This window comes from Myotis yumanensis, unplaced genomic scaffold, assembly GCF_028538775.1.
Source record: "Myotis yumanensis isolate MYYU_CA2020_CCGP unplaced genomic scaffold, mMyoYum1.0.hap1 SCAF_23, whole genome shotgun sequence".
Classification (NCBI taxonomy): domain Eukaryota; kingdom Metazoa; phylum Chordata; class Mammalia; order Chiroptera; family Vespertilionidae; genus Myotis; species Myotis yumanensis.
In genome coordinates, this window is record NW_027223774.1 from 13,381,276 (window position 1) to 13,403,200 (window position 21,925).

The 21,925-nt window shown below is 51.0% G+C and overlaps 2 protein-coding genes and 1 pseudogene across 3 annotated transcripts; 2 read left to right on the forward strand and 1 right to left on the reverse strand.

Moving 5' to 3' along the window:
* Positions 1 to 534: 534 nt before the first annotated feature.
* Positions 535 to 16,018, reverse strand: GEMIN7 (gem nuclear organelle associated protein 7). Of its 2 annotated transcripts, none has more exons than XM_070401529.1 (3): positions 15,941 to 16,018; positions 13,951 to 14,028; positions 535 to 2,167 (listed from the first exon to the last, which is right to left on the reverse strand). In XM_070401529.1, exon 3 carries the CDS (start codon positions 2,157 to 2,159, stop codon positions 1,764 to 1,766), a length of 396 nt encoding a protein of 131 aa, XP_070257630.1. In that variant the 5' UTR covers positions 2,160 to 2,167; positions 13,951 to 14,028; positions 15,941 to 16,018; the 3' UTR covers positions 535 to 1,763. The 2 variants fall into 2 exon arrangements, with proteins under 2 accessions (XP_070257630.1, XP_070257629.1); XM_070401528.1 differs by having other exon boundaries at positions 13,939 to 14,028.
* LOC138999830 (guanine nucleotide-binding protein G(I)/G(S)/G(O) subunit gamma-5 pseudogene) lies at positions 2,867 to 5,548 on the forward strand (annotated as a pseudogene).
* Positions 16,019 to 18,438: 2,420 nt separating the features above from the next.
* Positions 18,439 to 21,873, forward strand: ZNF296 (zinc finger protein 296). Its single transcript, XM_070401648.1, has 3 exons — positions 18,439 to 18,818; positions 19,035 to 19,184; positions 20,794 to 21,873. Exons 1-3 carry the CDS (start codon positions 18,518 to 18,520, stop codon positions 21,762 to 21,764), a joined length of 1,422 nt encoding a protein of 473 aa, XP_070257749.1. The 5' UTR covers positions 18,439 to 18,517; the 3' UTR covers positions 21,765 to 21,873.
* The last annotated feature ends 52 nt before the right edge of the window (positions 21,874 to 21,925 follow it).

A 21,925-nucleotide genomic window follows, 5' to 3' on the forward strand; every position in this document is an offset into this window, starting at 1 on the left:
GTAGCCTTTCATTTGCAGACTGCAGTTTCATCAACGATTTTCTGTAGCTGGATAGCGTTGTATAAGATACGATTTAAGTTTATAAACTAAAATAAGCGTGAGCTCATTGCCTTGATTTTAAAAGGGGGTCGGGTAGGCGAAGGAAGGAATTCCAAAAGCAGGAGGAATCTGCCAACCGAAATACCGAGCTTGGAGCAGGTAGATCACTAAGCCCGAAGCGAAACCGGCGCGAGCTCAAGCCACGCCCCCGCACGCCTTTCCACGCCCCCACCCTCCCGCGCCCAGACTCAATTCAGCCACTTAATATTCGCCTCCGCACTTTCGCGGTGCTTTCCCCAGCCCTCGCAGCAATCCGGGGGGGAAAGGCGGGGCTAAAACCCAAAAAAGGGGACTTGGGGAGGAGCGAGCGACGTCGTTGCCAAGGCAACTCGAGAGCTAGGCTAGGGACTCACCAGAGGTGGCGTTGTGAATGGACATGTGGAAGCTGAGACTTTCCACTTGTCTCCGACATTATTGGCCACCGCACTTTCGTGACTGAAGAGGAACGAAGCAAATCTCCATCTACATTTATTTAATGGATCTCCACCTACATTTTCAAGTTGGTGGGATTACCAAGGGGGCAGAAATTACTTTATTAAAACGAATCTGCCAAAAGACTACTAGTGACGGGGCTAAGTGAAGCAAGTGATTTGGACGGCCATGCCACAGAGCTGGAGCAAAATGGAGAAGAGGTGAAGCTTCACCCTAGTCCCTAATCCTCAGCCATTTTCTCAATGGCGCCGCGCAGAGTCCGACCTTTCCACACCTGGGGTAGGGGAAGCGAATCTGCGGTGGTCACACCACCCAGGCCACGCAGGAGCGCATCCCTGGCTATGTACATCCCCTCCCACCCAATAAAGAAATTTAGTCCAGAACATCCAAGTCTGTTATCCAGGTCGCTCCAGCTGTTCCCTGAGGGTAGGAGCAGTCCAATCCCTGCACCTTTATCCAAGTTTCTCCCAGCTTTCTGATGTGCCCTTCTTCTTGGCCCAGCTCCATGGGATTCAGTCCTTGGACAGCTACCTTCCCACCCCCTAAATCTGGCTTCATCCCTGTTTGGATACACTTATATATATTAAAAAAAAAAAAAAAAAAAAAAAAAGCCCTAGCTGGTGTGGTTCAGTGGACAGAGCCTTGGGCCTGTGGTTCCATTCTGGTCAAGGGCACATGCAGGATTGTGGGCTGATCCCCAGTAGGGGGCGTGCAGGAGGCAGCTGGTCAGTGATTCTCTCATCTTTGATGTTTCTCTCCCTTCCTTTCTGAAATCAATAAAAATATACTAAAACAAACAACAACAAAAAGAAAGAAAAACAGGAGGCGGATTTTCCTGTAATAATAATTGTTCTCTGGCAGGAGGGTTGTATTGGGGAATTTCTTCAGGGTGACTGAACAATTTCCCACTCTGCAATTTGCCTTCCTTTATTCCCACTGCCCCCTCCCCGACCCCACCCCATCTCCAGTCTTCAGGAACTGTCCCAAGACCCACATTTCTGCAGAGTGTAAAGTTCTGTGAGGTAGACCATTCCTTTCAATGGGATCTAGAACTTGTGGGGTTGCAGAATTTTACTGACTAGACACTGCAGATCTGAAGAAGTCAGTTGCTTGGAGCTTGGCTCAAAACTCCAAGGGAATTCCGAACTCTATGAGGCCCAGAGGTCTGGAACTGCTGGAAGCCTGGGAATCTGTGGCTGGGCCTAAGGCAGCAGGTGACCACAATAATGTCTTTATAGCTTGAAGGTATATGCAATAATGTCACTGCATCGGAGCAGTGCCTCAGCCTGCACGCCTATTGGAGTCTGCAGCTGCAACACGTAGAAGTTGGCCACCTCTACGTCAGTGGCTCCGAAGTGGGCGGTCACGTGCACACCCTCATGCAAGGTGAAGCTGACCTGGCGACCCACCATGGCCAGCAGGCTGCGGAGGTAGCGTTCCCGGAGGAGGGCTCGGGCCCGCTGTTCCTGGGATTCCTGACATTCGTGAACTACAGGAGACTCTGGGGTTTCAGGAACCTCTGGCTTCAGGGGGGCCCTCCGTCCATCGGGGGCAAAGCCTCTGCTCAAGCCCTCGGGGCCCCGGGGCAGCCGGAGCACAGGCACAGGACTGGGCAGTGGAGTCTGCATTGTCCAGGCTGTTGGGTAAAGAAGAAGAACGGGGAGTCATTACATAGGGAGGTGGGGTGACAGGAAGAGGGAGGACTGGAAGCAGAGGCTTTTCTGCCACATCTCAGCTCAACCTGTCCAAAACCAACCTCCTGATTCCCCCTCCTAAAAGCTGCACATCCATCTACCAGTCCCCTATTCCCAGGAACTGCCACCAGTCATGAGGTTCACAGAGTGGGGACTTCTGCCTGATGTTGTCACAGCTTTACTCCCAGTTCCTGGCCATAAACATGTGCTGAAAGACCCCTGTCTCCTCTCCTCTCTCACACATGGCCCATCCAATCCACCAGGAAACGCTACCTTCCGAATAAATCCCACCCCGCAGACGCCAGCCTGGAAGGGCTCCCATTGGACAAATCTGGAATGATTTGAACATTTAAATATGACAATTGCAGATTATAACCATTGAATAAAACAGAAATCCATGAGTCCATGCTAATTAAAAACAAAGGAGAAGGAAACTTCCTTATCTTAGAACAGCAGCTAAAATCAATAGATGCTAAAACCTGTGGAGGAACATCGATGAGGTCCAGGATATCTACACAGTCTTAAAGTGCCTCCTCACAAGATATTCATTGTAAAGAGTAACTTTATGGTGGAGAAACCTGGTGGACACCAGCACTTAGGCATCAAAGCTAATAAGTGCAGTAATGAGACAGACAGACACCATGTACCTCCTGATGTGATGTATTAAGAAGGACAGGACAGCCGTAACCGGTTTGGCTCAGTGGATAGAGTGTCGGCCTGAGAACTGAAAGGTCCCAGGTTCGATTCCGGTCAAGGGCATGTACCTTGGTTGTGGGCACATCCCCAGTAGTGGTTGTGCAGGAGGCGGCTGATAGATGTTTCTCTCTCATCCATGTTTCTAACTCTCTATCCCCTTCTCTTCCTCTCTCTAAAAAAATCAATAAATTTAAAAAAAAAAAAAAAAAAGGACAGGACACAGGTGTGTGGATTACCTGAATCTAATCATGAGGGACAATTGTGTCTAATCAATTTAATCAACCTGAAGAGCATTATACCAAAAAATTAGCCTGGGAGACAGATTTTTTTTTTAACAATTTTAATTTTTTTTAAAAAATTTTTTATTGATTATCGAGAGGAAGGGAGAGGGAGAGATAGAAACATCAATGAGAGAGAATCAATGACCGGCTGCCTCCTGCACACCCCCTACTGCGGATGGAGCCTGCAACCAGGGCATGTGTCCTGACTGGGAATTGAACCATGACCTCCTGGTTCATAGGTCAACGCTCAACCACTGAACCACATTGGCTGAGCCTGAGAGACAGATTTGAGCTCTGCCTCCTGTCTCCTTGCCATTCGACCTCACAGTTAAAGCTTTTTCTTAAAAAAATAAAAAATTAGCCTGGATTCTTCAAAAATATCAAGGTTATAAAAGAAAAGCTGAGGGAAAGCCCTGGCCAGGTAGCTCAGTTGGTTAGCGCGTTCTCCCGATACACCACGGTTTCAGGTTCGATCCCTGGTTAGAGCACATACAAGAAGCAACCAATGAATGCATAAATAAGTGGAATAACCAATCAATGCTTCTCTCTCTCTCTAAAATCAATAAGTAGCCCTAGCCAGTTTGACTCAGTGGACAGAGTGTCAGCCAGCGGACTGAAGGGTCCCAGGTTCGATTCTAATCAAGGGCACATGCCCGGTTTGTGGGCTCGATCCCCAGTAGGGGGCGTGCAGGAGGCAGCCGATCAATGATTCTCTCTCATCATTGATGTTTCTCTCTCTCTCTCCCCCTCTCCCTTCCTCTCTGAAATCAATCAAAATATACTTAAAAATAAAAAAATTTTTTTAAAAGCTGAGGAAAAAAAAATTATATATATATAGATAGATCTATCTATATCTATATATCTATATATATCTATATCTATATCTATATCTATCTATCTATCTATCTATCTATCTATCTATTCAAAGACTACCACTTCTTATTCTCTCAACTGTCAACATCTTGGTCCAACCACCATCACTTCCACCACTTCCTGCCTGGACTGTTGAAGTCAACTCCTCACTGGCTCCCCCCACACCTTTCCGCCTTCACACCCCTATCCCTGTCCTCACACACAGCCAGAGGGACCAGAGTCAAATAACATCTCCCCTCTACTCAGAGCCTTCCGGTGGCTTAATTCAACGCCAAGGTCCTCATCACTGCCCTCAAGGCCCCCATGTTCTGGACCCCCTCCTGGCACACCATTCAACCCCAGCCACTCTGGCCTCTTTGCTGGTCCTTGAATATACCTGCAATCCCTTCTCAGGCCTGGGCATTGGGGTTCCCTCTGCTCTATCTCCTTTTCCCCTTCCCTGACCACCTGATCTTAAAGTTTGATCTGCCCCTCATCCCTCTATCAGCTTCATCATTCTCTGCAGCACAGACCCCTCCTAGACATCTTGTGTATTTATTGTTCTGCTATGGTCCTTCTCCCCTGCAAGACGGCTCCATCCCCGTAGCCCTGCTTCCCCTCCTCCCCCGTGTCCTCAGCTCCTGGAACACTGAGTGGCACAGGGACCAGGCTCTGGTCCCATGAAAGGAGGCCAGGTTCCCAGGCCTGTTTAGCTGGGTGACCTCAAGCAAGGGGCACTTTCCTCTTCATCGTATGGAGAACTAGCACCAATTGCCACCTCTGTTTATCAGGATTCAACAGGCTTTGCAGGACGGGGCCTGATATACACCAGGTCTCCATAAAAGTCACAGTTGTTATTCGTGTTGTTGTCTGACCTGGGGTGAACTGCTTAACTGCTCTGTGCCTTGGTTTCCCCACCTGTAAAACAGGAATGATAAAAGGACCGACCTCCCACGGTTGACATGGGGACTGAATGACCTAATAAATGTACCATGTTTAGCATTCTCCTGCAACATAGCAAGCACCCCTGCTATGACGTGGATTGCATATGGGGAAACGCTGGCTTTGGGGGTTGGAGGAGGAAGGGGGGCGCCTACATTTGGTTCAGGCAGCTGCTCCACTCTCTGTAGCTCAGTCCCCTCCTCCCTAAAGGACTGATGAACTGGGGACCCACCACCATCACTTCCACCACTTCCTGCCTGGACTATTGACGTCAACTCCTCACTGGCTCCCCCCACATCCTCCTGCCTTCACACCCTACCCGTCCTCACACACAGCTCTCCTGTGCATCAGGTCTGGTTCCTCCAGCATCGCCGCTATGGAGATGGTTCAACCGCTCAGGCTGGAGGCCTGGCTCAACCGAGTGAAGGTTTGCCAGGCAGCTGCCGATTTGAACAATTCTGTCTGCAGAATGCTCAACGTGACCCGCTGCTGGCGGGAGTATCTTCAAGTACCAATCCCTTCAGACCCCAGAAAGTTTGTTCCTTTTGGTAGGGAAATGAATCTTTGAAGGTGTTCTAAACCACTTTTCATGAACCAATGAAGATTCAGAGAGCTGAATTTGAAGCCTGTACAAAAATCTTATCCCTGTAACATGTGCCATACTATTCAAACTTCTGCTTTTGTCAGTCCTTAGCATCTACTTCTATGAATGTTCATGAGTTTCTATTTCACAAGGATAATTATTTTATATACACTGGCAACAGCATACAAATAACATACTTAGTATAAAAAAATAAAATAAAGTGGCCCTAGCCAATTTGGCTCAGTGGATAGAGTGTCGGCCTGCAGACTGAAGGGTCCCAGGATCGATTCTGGCCAAGGGCACATGCCTGGGTTGTGGGCTCAATCCCCAGTGGCGGGGGGCGGGGGGGGGGGGGGGGGGCGTGTAGGAGGCAGCCAGTCAATGATTCTCTCTCATCATTGATGTTTCTATCTCTCTCTCCCTCTCCCTTCCTCTCTGAAACCAATAAAAATATACTTAAAAAATAAAAGAAACCCAAAGTGATTGAAGCAGCCCAAGTGCCCATCAGCAGATGAGTGGATAAAAAAACTGTGGTACATTTACACAATGACATACTCTGCAGCTGTAAAAAAGAAGGCTCTCTGCCCTAACCGGTTTGGCTCAGTGGATAGAGCGTTGGCCTGTGGACTGAAAGGTCCCAGGTTCAATTCCGGTCAAGGGCATGTACCTTGGTTGCAGGCACATCCCCAGTAGGAGGTGTGCAGGAGGCAGCTGATAGATGTTTCTCTCTCATCGATGTTTCTAACTCTCTATCCCTCTCCCCTCCTCTCTGTAAAAAATCAATAAAATATATTTTAAAAAAAGAAAAAAAAAAAAAAGAAGGATCTCTTACCCTCTGCGACAGCATGGAGGAACCTGGAGAGTATCATACTAAATGAAATAAGCCAGTCAGAAAGACAAGTATCACATGATCTCACTCATATGTGGAATCTAATGAACAAAATAGACTGGCAAACAATATAGATCCAGAGACATTGAAGCATGCAACAGACTGACGTATTTCAGAAGGAAGGGGTGGGGGGGGTGGGGGGGGAGATTAACCGGGGAACTCACACTCATATATGCATAACCCATGGACATAGACAATAGTGCAGTGAAGACCTGCGGAGGAGGTGGGAATGGGGGGGGGGGGGGGGGGCGTTAATAAGGGGGGAAATGGGACATTGTAATACTTTCAACATTAAATTTTAAAAAATAAACAAAAATAAAATGGTTAATTGAAGTCACTGACAAATATGAGGCACCCAGTGTCTGTCTTGGGGTCACTCATGGTCCAGAAGTGATCGAGATGGTCCTTTTTCTGTGAGGCTCTTCCTGTTTCTGCAGCTCAACTGTGAGCTCCTTGCAAGAAAGGACGAGAAATGGGTCCAGGCTGTGGACCAGGGTTTCTCAACCTCCCTGCTACTGACTTGGGCTGGATCATTCTTTGTTGTGTTGTGGGGGTGTCCTGTGCCTGGGTGTTGGGGTTTAGCAGCATCCTTGGCCTCTACCCACTAGGTGCCAGTAGCTCCCTGAGATGTGACAACCAAAACTCTCTCCACTGGCGAATAGCATGGTCTGAGAAGTACATGTCAATTCAGTAAAGCCATTAAAATACACACACACACACACACATACACACACCCCAACTGTCTCTAGGGGACAAAAAAATCGTCTCTAGTTGAGAACCACTGACAATCAGGTGGGAAGAGGGGGGATAGAGACTGCTACTGAGTATGTGACATATTCACACAGCCTCACTGAGAACCTGAGAAATGCAAATTCAAGCTACCAGGCTATAGGATTCCACTTCCCAGACCAGGGAAGATTAAAGGGGCTGATAAAGCTGTGAGCTGGTGCAGCTATGGAGGAACATCTTCAAATCCCTTGTGGCCCGGTGTCAATTAGGACAGCCTCAAAGAGGGCAGCTGGACAGAATCCAGGAAACTGCAAACGCCAGGCATTCCGACCTTCTGCCCATGAAGAGCCTGGGCAGGGCAACCTGGAGTTGTCTGCCTTTTTGTACCCTTTGAATTCTGTCCCATGTATTTGAATAACCTATTCAAATAAATTTTAAATTCTAATTTTATTTTATTTTTTTTATTTTTTATTTTTTAAATATATTTTATTGGTTTTTTACAGAGAGGAAGGGAGAGAGATAGATAGTTAGAAACATCGATGGGAGAGAGACATCAATCAGCTGCCTCCTGCACATCTCCCACTGGGGATGTGCCCGCAACCCAGGTACATGCCCTTGACCGGAATCGAACCCGGGACCTTTCAGTCCGCAGGCCGACGCTCTATCCACTGAGCCAAACCGGTTTCGGCTAAATTCTAATTTTAAAAAGGAATGTGTTGTAATGCTTCCATGTCCCTTAAAAAAAAATCTTAGAAAAAAAAAAGTTAGATTCCTTATGCGGCCGATGTGGCTCAGTGATTGAGCATCAACTTATGAACCAGGAAGTCACAGTTCAATTCCCAGTCAGGACACATGCCTGGGTTGTGGAATTCATTTCCAATAGGGGGCATGTAGGAGGCAGCTGGTCAATAATTCTCTTTCAGCACTGATGTTTTTATCTCTCTCTCCCTCTCCCTTCCTCTCTGAAATCAATATTTTAAAAAATAAATAAATAATAAAAACATTTTTAGTGAGGTCAACACTCAAGCACTGAGCCACACCAGCCGGTCAATATAAATACACACACACACACACACACACACACACACTAGAGGCCCGATGCACGAAATTCGTGCAAGGGGCTCGGCCCTCGCAGCCCTGGCTTCGTCCAGAAGGTTGTCCGGCTGTCTGGTCTAATTAGCATATTGTGCTTTTATTATTATAGATATATATATGTAATTTTTTTATAAATATATTTTTATTGATTTCAGAGAGGAGGGGAGAGGAAGAAAGAGATAGAAACATCAATGATGAGCCCTGCCAGTGTGGCTCAGTGGTTGAGTGTCAACCTATGAGCCAGGAGGTCACCGTTCGATTCCTGGTCAGGGTCAGGGCACATGCCCAGGTTGCAGGCTCGATCCCCACTGTAGGATGTGCAGGCAACCGATTGATGATTCTCTCTCATCATTGATGTTTCTCTCTCTCCCTCTCCCTTCCTTTCTGAAATCAATAAAAAAATACATATGTATATATATATATATTTTTTTTTTAAATATATATATATATAGCCCTAGCTGGTTTGGCTCAGTGGAAAAAACTTCAGCCTGTGGACTAAAGGGTCCCGGGTTTGATTCCAGTCAAGGGCACATGCCTGGGTTGTGGATTCGATCCCCAGTAGGAGGCATGCAGGAGGTAGCCAGTCAATGATTCTCTCTCATCATTAATTTTTTTTTAAGTATGTTTTTATTGATTTCAGAGAGGAAGGAAGAGGGAGGGAGAGAGAAACATTGATTGGCTGCCTCCTGCACGCCCTTACTGGGAATTGAGCCCAAAATCTGGGCATGTGCCCTTGACCGGAATTGAACCTGGGATCTTTCAATCCACAGGCCGATGCTCTATCCACTGAGCCAAATTAACTAGGGATATATATATATATATTTTTTTTTTTAAATATATATTTTATTATTGACTTTTTACAGAGAGGAAGGGAGAGAGATAGAGAGTTAGAAACATCGATGAGAGAGAAACATCGATCAGCTGCCTCCTGCACATCTCCCACTGGGGATGTGCCCGCAACCCAGGTACATGCCCTTGACCGGAATCGAACCTGGGACCCTTCAGTCTGCAGGCTGACGCTCTATCCACTGAGCCAAACCGGTTTCGGCTATATTTTTTTTTTTTTTTTTAAGTTAGATTCCCCCTTAGGAATCTGAACTCCCTCTCCTAACCTTACAGTCACCCACTCCCAAACCTTTCTGTCCCTTTCCCAGGCCCCTGTGGAACTAGCTGCCAAGTCCCATTGGGAGCCCAATATATTCCTTATTAGCAGAAGTCAGTAATATCCTCTGTAATGGCCCAATAGTAAATATTTTGGGCTTCATGGGTCATAGGGTCTCCATCACACTACTCAACTCTGCCATAGTCGCAGGAAAGCCATAAATAAAACATAAACAATGAACATGGCTATCCTATATAATAAAAGCCTAATATGCTAAGTGTCTGGTTGTCTGTTCAACCAATCAAAGTGTAATATGCTAATGATATGCTAAGGTTGCTCAACCACTAGCTATGACGTGCACTGACCACCAGGGGGCAGACGCTCTGACTGGTAGGTTAGCTTGCTGCTGGGGTCCAGCCGATTGGGACTGAGCGAGAGGGGCCAGACATGCCCTGGAGCCTCCCGCATCCCTCCCCAGCCCCCTCTCCGGCCCTGATCCTGCACCAGTGAGGTCCCTCGGCCGGGCCTGCACCCTCTCGCAATCCGGGACTCCTTGGGGGATGTCAGAGAGCTGGTTTCACCTGATTCCACAGGCCAGGCCGAGGGACCCCATTGGTGCACAAATTTATGCACCGGGCATCTAGTGCTCCAATAAAACCTTACTTACTGGCACACTGAATTTTGAATTTTATATAATTTCACACACCACAAATGATTTTTAAAAACGTTTTCCAACCACTTAAAAATGTAAAACCCGCTCTTAGCTTGGCCTTGCAATAAAGGAGTTGGAGTCACAGCTTTTCATTAGGGAGGGAGGATAAGGATGTGAATTGGGGTCCTAACTGGTTTGGCTCAGTGGATAGAGCGTCAGCCTGCAGACTGAAGGGTCCCAGGTTCGATTCCAGTCAAGGGCATGTACCTTGGTCGAGGGCACATCCCTGGTAGGTGGTGTGCAGGAGGCAGCTGATCGATGTTTCTCTCTCATCGATGTTTCTAACTCTCTGTCCCTCTCCCTTCCTCTCTGTAGAAAAATCAATAAAATATATTAAAAAAAAAAAAAAAAAAAAAAAAAGGATGTGAATTGGGGGAGACCAGTGGGTCCTAAGCCCAGATTCACTACCAGGGATCTGGGCAGGTCACTGCAACTCTATGGGCAGTCTCCCTGCTCCAGTTTCTCATCTGTGAAATGAAGCATAAAAAAGACCTCCTAGAGCAGCGGTTCTCAACTTGTGGGTCTCGACTCCTTTGGGGGTCAAACAACCCTTTCACAGGGGTCACCTAAAACCATCGGAAAACACATATATAATTACATATTGTTTTTGTGATTAATCACTATGCTTTAATTATGTTCAATTTGTAACAATGAAATTGGGGGCACCACAACAAGAGGAACTGTATTAAAGGGTCACAGCATTAGGAAGGTTGGGAACCACTGTCCTAGAGTGTTGGGAGAAGGGAGAATCTCTGGGGGGAAGTTGGTGATCACACAGATAAAGGACACCCCAGTGTCCGGACTCCTCAATTTCTCTGCTACCCATATTCAATCAATCCATCAGTAAAGTTTGTCAGCTCCACTTCAAAAATGCATCCAGGTCCTGGCCAGTGTGGCTCAGAGGTTAGAGTGTCAACCTGAGCACTGAGGAGTCGAATGTTCTAGTCCAGTGATGGCGAACCTTCTGAGCTCGGCGTGTCAGCATTTTGAAAAACGCTAACTTAACTCTGGTGCCGTGTCACATATAGAAATTTTTTGATATTTGCAACCATAGTAAAACAAAGACTTCTATTTTTGATATTTATTTTATATATTTAAATGCCATTTAACAAAGAAAAATCAACCAAAAAAATGAGTTCGCATGTCACCTCTGACACGCATGTCATAGGTTCGCCATCACTGTATCTATTCCAATCAAGGCCAAGTGCCTGGGTTGCAGGTTCAATTCCCGGTCCCAGATAGGATGTGTGTGGGAGACGTGCAGGAAGCAACAAATCTCTCTCTCTCTCTCTCCCTCTCTCTTTCCCTCCCTCCCTCCCTCCCTTCCACTCTTTAAAAATCAATAGAAAAAATCCTCAGATGATGATTAACAAAACAAAACAAAAAACCCCACAAAACAAAAAATACCACAAATCCAGAATCTGGTAATTTCTCATTCCCCCACTCTGTCTCCTCTTCATCCCAGCCACCAGCATCTCCCACCTGGACTATTGCAGTCAGTCTTCTTTCCTTTGGGCTCCCTGCCTCCACCTCACCCCTCAGTCTCTTCCCCACTCAGCTGTCAGAGAGATCCTGTCAGAACTAAGTCTCATCGCAATCCCTCCTCTACTAGGAGCTCTCATCTGCTCCTGCCTCAGCCACAGCAAAAGCCTAAGTTCTTATAGCGGCTACATAGGAGGAGCCATCGTCTCTGACTTCCTCGCTCCCCGCTCCCCCCTTTGCTCACTGTTGGTCCTTGAACATGCCAAGCACATTCCTGCCTCAGGCCCTTTGCACATGCTGTTCTTGCTGCTTAGAACCCTGTCCCAAATGGGAGACATAATGTATTTCTAGTCATGGTCCACCTTCCTCCCTCACTTCATTCAGGTCATTGTGCAAACACCACCTTCACTAGGAGAAAAATAATGGCCCTTTCACCCCACATTATCTTTTCTTCTTAGCCCCATCACCTCCTGACAAATGTATTTATTTGCTTTCCTATGTGCTGTCTGTTCCGCCACAGAACACAGTCTTTGAGAGAAGGGACTTATCCAGACGTGGGCAAACTACGGCCCGCGGGCCGGATACGGCCCGTTTGAAATGAATAAAACTAAAAAAAAAAGACCGTACCCTTTTATGTAATGATGTTTACTTTGAATTTATATTAGTTCACACAAACACTCCATCCATGCTTTTGTTCCGGCCCTCCGGTCCAGTTTAAGAACCCATTGTGGCCCTCGAGTCAAAAAGTTTGCCCACCCCTGGACATATCCGATTGCTTTGCTTCACAACTCCATCCCCAGCCCCTCTTAGGGCCTGGCACAGGGCGGGGGGGCTGTAAATACTCATTTAGGGAATGTAAAGATTCGCCATCCACATTATCTCAGTTCCTGCTCTGTGCCCAGCCCATGCTGGGTGGTAGGGGGGACACAGCTGTGCCTGGAACAGCCCGGCCCGGCCCTCATGGTGACAGACTTGTCTCTAATCTAGACAACGACTAACCCAGAACAGGCAGGGCTGGAATGAAGAAGCCCTAGGACAACGAGAGCCCCGAGGGAACACCTGGCTCAGCCTACGGGGCAAGAGGTGGTTTCCAGAAAGCAGGGCACCCAGGAGAGATCTCCGATGAGGTCACCTGTGAGCACAGACCTCAATGAAATAGGAATCAAGCCATGAGGAGATGGGGGAGAGCCTTCCAGTCAGCGGGAAAAGCAAATACAAAAACCAAGGAAGGGTGACTCTGAGGCTTAGCAAGGAGGCCAGCTCGGAAGAGGTGGAGGCCGAGGTGAACGTTCAGGGCCCTGAGGACCCCGGCGAGAACTTGGGCCTGTACTCTGGTGAGACAGGAGCCATGCAGGTTCTGAGTAGAGGAGGGACAGGACCTTCACAGGATCCCTCTGCCTGCGGCACAGAAAATGGACAGTGGGGGACAGAGCAGAAGCGGGAGCCCAGTGAGGAAGGCACCACAGTGGTCCGGGGGAATGATGATGGTGCCTGGGCTGAGGTGGTAACAGTGGGGATCCGAGAAGTGGTCACATTAGGGTATACTTTGAAAGTTGAGAGCCCTCACTATTTGCTGATGGATTGAGAGAAAAAGCAGAGACACGGAAGGCTCCCCGGTTTTGCCTGGTCTGGAAGACCACAGTAAATGGGATTAACGGGGATAGACATTTCCTAATCTATTTTTTTCTAATCTATTTGTCCAGGGCACTGCAAGCTTAGTCATAGGTCATCAGCCCCCAGGGCTATCCCCCAACCTAGATTAACACTTGAGCGGTTTAAGAGAAATACCTAGTCTCCAGGATTCCTACGTAATAAAGGATTTATGGGAAATTAAGCAAGTGGCCAAGGACTTGGTGACTATATTAAATCCCTGGATAAAACAAAATTTAGAAAAAAATAAAAAAAATTCAGGGCGGGCCAGCGCAGGGCCCTGTTCTCTCCATCGGGGGCAGGGGGCGCGGTAACAGATTTGGTTATATGAGTGCAATCCTCATTCTTTTGAAAAGAAAACTGGAGCTGGGAGACGGCAAATCATCTGCCGGGTGCAAGCTAGTGAGTGGCAGGAAAGGGAGCAACCCCGGTGGCCAGCCCTGAGGGCCATTTTTCAGCAGGCACAGGGGAGCCCCGGGAGGTTTGCGGCCAAGGTGTGACCTGAGAAGAAACTGATTTGATGGTCCTCCAAGAATGTGGCTGCAGACGAGAGGGCAGCCCCCAGCCCTGCCTCGGCAGAAGCCACACCTCCAAAGCCAGGAGAGGCTGAAGTACCCCCTAACATCCAGGTGTGCTGAGAGAAGCCACCCTGGAGCAGGCTGTGGATAACTTTGAAGGTAAGAAGACGGACAAAAAATACCTGATAACGGACCAAAGAGCTCCTGGCTCTGGATTGGGTAGATCCTGAAGGACGACCAGGGGAGATGGTGTTAGCAAGGTTCAGACCATCCTGGAAAAAAATGGAATCAACAGATGTCCCAGGTCAAGTCCAGGTTTATGAACTCCAGCCCAGCTGCAGGGAAGTGATCAGCCACCGCCGGAAATCGTGGAAATCATGGGGGCCGTCGTGGCAGCAGACAAGAGTAAGAAAAGTGCTGGAAATGGAGAAGATCCCAAAACTGAGACCCAGCAGCCAGATGCCAAAGCAGCAGCCACTCAAAGCCCCCCAGAAGGATAAAAAGCCGGTGACCCAGCGAGCACCAGTCTTCCTAAAAGGCAGACTCAGAGCCTGGCAGCTGTGTCCGTTAGGAAAGTCTAAGTTGCATGCATTCCAGGGACTTCAAATCAGTTGTTTTTTACTATTCATAGCCGCTTGGGCTAAAAGGAAAATGCTTTTCTTCAGGATTCTTATTCTGAACAATAAAGAAGTTGCTGTTTTAAAAAGTTTAACAACATTGCTTGTCTCAGGGCCCTCTCTCTGCATGGGCACCATGTGTTAGCCATGGTTGTGAACTGTCTTTCTATAGCTCTGGACTAGAGGTTGTTGTTTTGTTTTGTTTTGTTTTGTTTTGGGGGGGGGGGGTAGTGGAGAGTTTATTTCCCGTCACGTAAATATGAAACCCGTTTTTCAGAAATGTTGTCATTTTAATGGGATCATTTTCTTCATCTCAGAGCTGAAATACCTAACTTTAGATAGAACAAAGTATGTAAGGAGCCATAGCTACATCTGTATGTTGGATGACTTTAACTCTACATTTTAAAAAAAAAAGGGAAACAGCCCAGTTGGTGTAGCTCAGGTGTTGAGCATCGACCCAGCAACCAAGAGGTCACTGGTTTGATTCCTGGTCAGGCACATGCCCAGGCTGCAGGCTCGATCCCCTATTGGGGATCAGTGATGTTTCTCTCTCATTGATGTTTCTATCTCTCTATCCCACTCCTTCCTCTCTCTCTAAAAATCAATAAAAACATATTTTTAAAAAAACAAAAAAGGAAAATAAAGTCATTATACGGAGAGGAAAAATGAGAAGAAACTGGTCGGAGAAAGGTCACAAAGGGCGTGCCCAAGAAGACAAAAGCAGGCATTAATCCACTCTCCCAGGTGACCAGATCATCGTCCTTTATCCTTCTGGTCTCCGGCCAAGGATTTCCTGCTGGAAGGTTCCAGGAACCACGTCCACACCCATCCCCCACTAACTTGACAAACGAATTCGTTTGACTCCAGATCCCATCCCTGAGGTCAATGGCAGGGGCCGGATACTCACGGACCTCCCTCCTGGGGCCTCAGTATTCACTGAGATGCCATGGCAATGGGTCAGATCTTCGGACTAACGTTTAGCCAAGTCCTCCACTGCCAGGGGAGGGAACCAACTGGGGTGCCAGCTTAACAAGAGGCGCCCAGACACAGTTAACCCAGGTGATCCGTCTGTCCACACACCCCATGGGCTGCCCCCCTGGATGCGTATTAGTTCAAAGGGGAGAGACCCTCCCTCCCCTCCACCCCCTGGGCCGGTCAGTATTCTTTCAATTCCTCCCTGACCACCCATCGCTCTCCTATTCTTATACTAAGTAGGTCCGCTCGGCCCCCGGGCGTCCACTCCCCACTCCGCCCAGGGCTGGACCTGCCCCGTCTCCCAGCTCGGAGGAGGCCTGCGAGTCCGCGCGGGGAACGGTGGGGGTCTGGCTGCTGCTGTTACTCCTGTTACCGGCATCGGAGCTATCACCCCCGCGCCCCCTGCTCCCCACCGCGCCCCGGCGGCGGCGCGGGATCAGCCCCGCCCGTGCGTCCCGACCCGACCCGACTCCGCGGTGCGGCCGCTCGAACCCGCCTCTGCCCGCCACTCCCGGCCTGCCCGCGGGTGGGCGTCCGGGGCCAGGACGGGGGAGGGGGAAGGTGCTCTGCCCCCACCAACCCCCGAACTCACCGAGGTCTGCGTGCCGGCGCCCCCACTTCCGCCGGAGTCCCCGCGGCAGAGGCTCGGGCGGGCCGCGCGCCGCCCAGCGTGCGTTCCGCCGCGGCCGCCGCCGCAGCACGTGGTCGCGGGCGGGCGGGCTCCCGGGCTGGGACGCCCGCACCGCCCGACGCAGGTGGCGCGGTCTGGCGCTCGGAGCTCGTCCACCGTCTGCGAGGTGAGGGTGACCGGATGCCCATTTTATGGAAGAAGATATTGAGGTTCAAAGAGGGGTTAAAGGCAGAACTTGGTCTCTGCCCCCTCCCCCACCTCCCTACACGTGCACACTCCTAACCTTGTCCTCCAGCCCCAACCCCACCTCCCCCACTGGAAACCTTGAGATTATGTGCCAAGCAGCCAAGCTCCAGGAAAAAGCCTTGGGGAGCGAGCAGCAGCTGGAAGAACTCGAGGCGGCTTTTTTGTCCCGCAGCCCTCCCTGCAGTCCCATTTCACAGAGGAAACCGAGGCCCTGCAGGCAGACCAGCAGTTCCAGATACTCAGGAACCTCGCTGCTCTGGGCTTAGACGGTTCACTTCTTCCACGCGGTTTCACTAAGGCAGGGACTTTGTGGGCTTAATGGACTCTGCTTCCCACTACTCCCGAAGGCTTAATGGCTGGCACAGTGAGGCCCCCTACCAATATCTATTGAAAGAATGTGCATTGCAGGTGCTCGATAAATATTTGTTGACTGAACTATGAAGGAATAGGGGCTTTGTTTATGAACAAGACAGACTGGACTCCTGCTTTCTCATAACTGCATTCTAGGGTGGCTGGGAGGGACAGAAAAAGATAGATCCATCAGCAAATGCATTGGGCCTTGTTGGGTGATGTAAAAGGAATAAAATAAAGGTAGCGGATAGTGGGGTGGCAGGGTTGGTGAGCCTCTTTAATTGGGTGGTCAGAAGGTGGCAGTGAAGAAACCAACTCTGGGAAAACGAGGCCCAGGAGAGAACTGGGGACAGATGGAGGTCATGGAGTGTAATTATGCGGCTTTAAGCGGGGTGGGGTACCTTGGTCAACGTGGCCCTTGGCTCTTAGGAGGACAATTCAACCACCCCTGAGGGAGATCTGAGTAACATAACAATGTGAGGAACCCTGACCCTGAGGGTCCAGGAGCAGGACTGGGGGGGTGGAGGGGCAGCCGGGTTAGTACATGAAATCCACTCAGTGCTGGAGTGCTGGGCTGGGGAGTCTGGGGCAGGGCAGACTGCGGCCCTGACCTTAAGGAGCCTTGTATAGGGTGGGGGAAGGGAGAGGACAGTCAAGAAACCGTTCTGTACTACGATGTGGTTGGTGTCAGGAAGAAAAGAAAACTTGTAAGGGTTGGAGGGTGGGGCAGGGTGTTGATGCCACTTCAAACAGTGATCTGAAAGAGCTGCTTTGAGGAGGGAAGTTCAAGGAGGCCGAGTGGAGAGAGGTAAGACAGTGGCCATTTGGCTTTCATGGCTATTCCAGGTGTAGGAGCAGAGTAGATGTGTACACGATCGTAATCCTCTTCTGCTCAAACCCCCCCAAGACTCACCTCTCCAAAAACCAAGACTTTCAAGAGGTCAAAAGACCCTCTCGCAGCTGACTCCATTTTCTCAGAGCTCAACCCCCCTCCTGTCCGTCTCCTCCCTCCTTGTTATTTATTATTACTATTGTCATTATTTTGTGTAGTGAAAGTGGAAGTTTATTGAAGAACAAGTACAGACTCCCACGTGGGGAAGGGGAAAGAATCTCACAGCACAGACTCCCAAGTGGGGAGGGGAAAGGAGTCCCTCCTCCTCGTTATTCTTGGACAGAGACTGGCCGACTCCCTCCCATCCCTCAGGTCTCAACTCCACCATACCTTTCCCTGGTGTGGGGAGAAAATTGAGGCCCCCCACACACACATCACCCTGCCCCTTTATAACCCTTTCTAGCTTTGTTTGGCTCCAGGTGACACTGGTCACCCAAGAAGGAACTCTATTTTAAATAGTTATCTTGTTGAGCGTAATCTCCCTGAACCAGTAAACTCAGGGGGAGGGGAGGGCCAGGGATAATTGTCTGTTGGGTTCGCTGCCGTGTCCCCAGTGCTTAGAACAGTACCTGGTGCACCACAGGCGCTCGATAAAGGTTTGCCCAGTGAGTTTTTATTATGTATTTACTGAAAGAGTCCAAGATACTGTTAGGGGCACAGTGAGAAACGTAGCCCCTACCGTTTTCTCCCTCCTGGGTGTTTGCGGGGATGCTGAGCCTCAGTTTCACCAGCCCTAAAACGGGATCTGAAGTCGCCGTTTCTACGCTGGCCGCGGGAGCTCGGTGCCCTTAGGTGTAGTCCTTAAGCCAATCCCCGTGGGCACGGCTCAGACTGAGCTTGGCCTCCAGCCGGGCCCCTGCGGACCGCCCCTTCGTCTCCCGCCAGGCCCCGCCCCCCGGTGGGCGGAGCCACGGCCGGGCCAGCACGTGTAAAAGTTCGCGGCCAGTCGCCGCAGTCACTCACCTGAGCGTCTCGGCCCGAGCGCACACGCCTCGCGCGCCTTCCGCCCGCCGGCCCGCCAGCCCGCCGGATCGTCCGCACCGCGACCCATGTCCCGCCGCAAGGCCGGCTGCATGCCCCGCCGAGTCGACCCCGAGCCCGCCGCCCACACCGACGACGACGAGACGGAGATGGGGGACTTGGTCATCGACGTGAAGCCCGAGCCGCATCCGTGGCCCCTACAGGCCGCGAGGCTGCAGCGGGGTTCCCCAAAGGAAGTGCCCGCGCCGGGCCGCCTCGAGGGCGCACCCCGCCACTGCCCTAGCCTGACGCCCGCCGTCGGTACCCTCCTCGCCCTCGGCTTGCAGAACCAGCCGGCGCCGTGGACTTCTCTGGTTCCTAATCCTCACGGTAAGAGCCCCCTGTGCCGGGCCCCGCGACCCTCCCCTTTCACTCTCGGGTGGGACGCCGGCCTCCGGCACCGCTCCGCGGCCCCTGCCCCTGCCCCTGCCGTGTTTCCGTAGCTGGGTTCTGGCTCCCTTCTCACCTCCGGGTTTCCCCTCTCCCTCGGAACCCCCAGCCGGTTCTGGCCCCACCCCATGCTCACCACCCGCTTCCTCCCTGCAGACCGCCAGCCCTGGACTGACAAACACCCAGATACGTTGACCTGCGGCCTCTGCCTGCAGACCTTCCCGCTGAAGGCCATCACGGCTTTCATGGACCACAAGAAGCAGGGCTGTCAGCCCTCGAGAGGCCCCAGCCCTTGCCCGGACTCAGGTGAGTAGAGCTGGGATGCAACCCCCTCTCAAGTTCAAGGGCCCGGCTTCCTGTGGGAGAAGGGGCTGAGCTGGACAGGCGGGGCAGTGAGCACTACTTCCCCTTTCTGGCTCCCCATCGGGTGTAGCCTAGGCGTGGCCAGGGCCTGCCCTGTCCTAGGGCTGGGACTAGTGGTGGTGCGAAGGGTGGGGGCAGGGCTGGGCAGGGAAGGAGGATGGCCCACTGGGTGTGGCCAGCCCCAGAAGACTGGTCTGGGGACTTGCCACACACGCCCCCCCAATCTGGTTTCACTTCTCCTTCCCCTTGGCCAGAAATAACTGGCCAGGTGGCTGGACCAGTGTGGCAGTAGGGGGACCCTGGGGAGGGCAGTGGTCTGGGGGAGGGGCGGCCTGAGGCCAGCTGGAAGGGTAGTGTTGCCCCCTCTCCTGGAATCTCCCAGTCGTGCTTGCTGGGAAGCCCCTGGTTTGAGCCGGGTCCTCCTGTCTGGGCACCTGGGTTCCTTCTCTTGGAATGGAATTAAACCCTTATCGTGGCACTAGGCTCAGGATTTTCAGTCCCCCAACTAAGAGCTGGGATTTTTTCTAAAAGGGCTGGGCCACAGGGAGGGTCCTATATTGAAAGGAAGAGCTGTGATCAAATCCGCTACCGAGTGTGAGCAGGGAGGGGCTGTGATGGAATTATTGGAACGAAACACAGACTCTTGGAGGGTTGTGGACTCAGCCCAGCTAAGGTTTACTGAGAGGTTACATGGACCCAAACTCTCAGTTGTTCCCCATTTGAGGTCACAACAACCCCGAAAGGGAGAGGATCCCCATATTCTAGCAAGTGTGGAAACTGAGGCTCAAAGAGGGGGTTCTTTTTAAATACGTTTTTATTGATTTTAATTTTTTTGTGTGTTTTTTGTTAATCTTCACCTGGAGATATTTTTCCATTGATTTTTTGAGAGAGAGTAGAAGGGGGGGAGAGAAACATCGATGTGCCTCCTGCATGTGCCCCACCAGTATGTGCCTTTGACTGGAATCGAACCCGGGACCCTTTGGTCTGCAGGCCGATGCTATCCACTGAGCAAAACCAGCTAGGGCTAGCACACTGGTTTTGGTCACCTTGAGCAAGGCCTTCCTGATCCCCCAATATGAAATAGCACTCCCCGTCCCTCACTCTGCTTTAACTTTTCACTTTTTTTTTTTAACTTATTCACTTTTCCACAAAGATTTTCTTTCTTCTTTTAAAGTTGATTTGTACCACTTACTTATACACTCATTGGTTGCTTCTTCTATGTGTTCTGACTGGGGGTTGAACCCACAACCTTGGCACATGGGGATGATGCTCTATCCAATTGAGCTACCTGGCCAGGAGGGCATCTCAGTGATTTTCAAGCACGGAAAGAACCCTTGCATACTCATCATCCACTCCCGACTTTCCTTGATTCTTGTCCATCTACCCCCCTCCCTGAACATCAGCTTCCTGAGGGCAGGGGTTTTCCCTGTCCTCTTGCCGTTTGGGGGCCCTAGAACATAGGCTTTCCCACAGAATGTGTCCAACTGGCAAGCTGTGACCCCTACTGCTGTGCTTTTTACCCATCACACTAACACCCAGCCTGTCTCTGCAGAACTTGAGGACCTGAAGGCTTTGACTTGCCTCCGCTGTGGCCGACAATTCACCGAGGCCTGGAAACTGCTGCGCCATGCCCAGTGGGACCATGGACTGTCCATCTACCAGACGGAATCCGAGGCCCCAGAGGCTCCGCTGCTGGGCCTGGCAGAGGTGGCTGCAGCCATGTCAGCAGTGGTGGGGCAGGAAGTGGAGGCCAAGGGCTCCCAGGCGAACAGCCTCCCCCGGCGGAGCCCCACCTGCTCTGTGTGCATGAAGACCCTCAGCTCCTTCAGCAACCTCAAGGTGCACATGCGCTCGCACACGGGCGAGCGGCCCTACGCCTGTGACCAGTGTCCTTACGCCTGTGCCCAGAGCAGCAAGCTCAACCGCCATAAGAAGACCCACCAGCAGCTGCAGCCTCAGAGCCCCTACACGGCCAAGGCCAGTCAGGAACAGGCCTCAGCTGCCCCTCCGGAGCCAGCCGCCCATGCCGCTGCCCCAGCCAGGACTCTCCTATGCAGCCGTGAAGGGGCTGGAGCTGCCGACACAGCAGGCGTGCAGGAACCTGGGGCTCCAGGTGGTGGAGCTCAGGCTGGTCCTGGTGGGGATAGTTGCGGTGTCGCCATCAAGAAAGAGAGAATCAACTCTGCCCAGGTCCCAGAGAAGTTGCCTAAGAAGAGTCCAAAGACAGCGGGCAAGAGCCATGGGCCCGGGGGCAGCTGTGAGTTCTGTGGGAAACGTTTCACCAACAGCAGCAACCTGACTGTGCACCGGCGCTCACACACCGGGGAGCGGCCCTATACCTGCGAGCTCTGCCCCTATGCCTGTGCCCAGAGCAGCAAGCTGAACCGCCACCGCCGCATGCACGGTCTGGGGCCTGGCGGGGCCCGCTTTGAGTGCCCCCACTGCCGCGTGCCCTTTGGCCTGCGGGCCACCCTGGACAAACACCTGCGGCAGAAGCACCCGCAAGCAGGCGGGGAGGCCTGAGTGGCAGGAATGCCCTTCCCCCCTGCCGTTCCTGGTACCACTGCTCATGTATCTGCTGATCATGTCCTGCTGTGAATAAATCCTCCCTCCCTCTCTCTAGTTATACACATGTGGACTTCGCTTTCTTGGGGCATCTGAGGTGGGGCAGGCGGCTTTCCCTC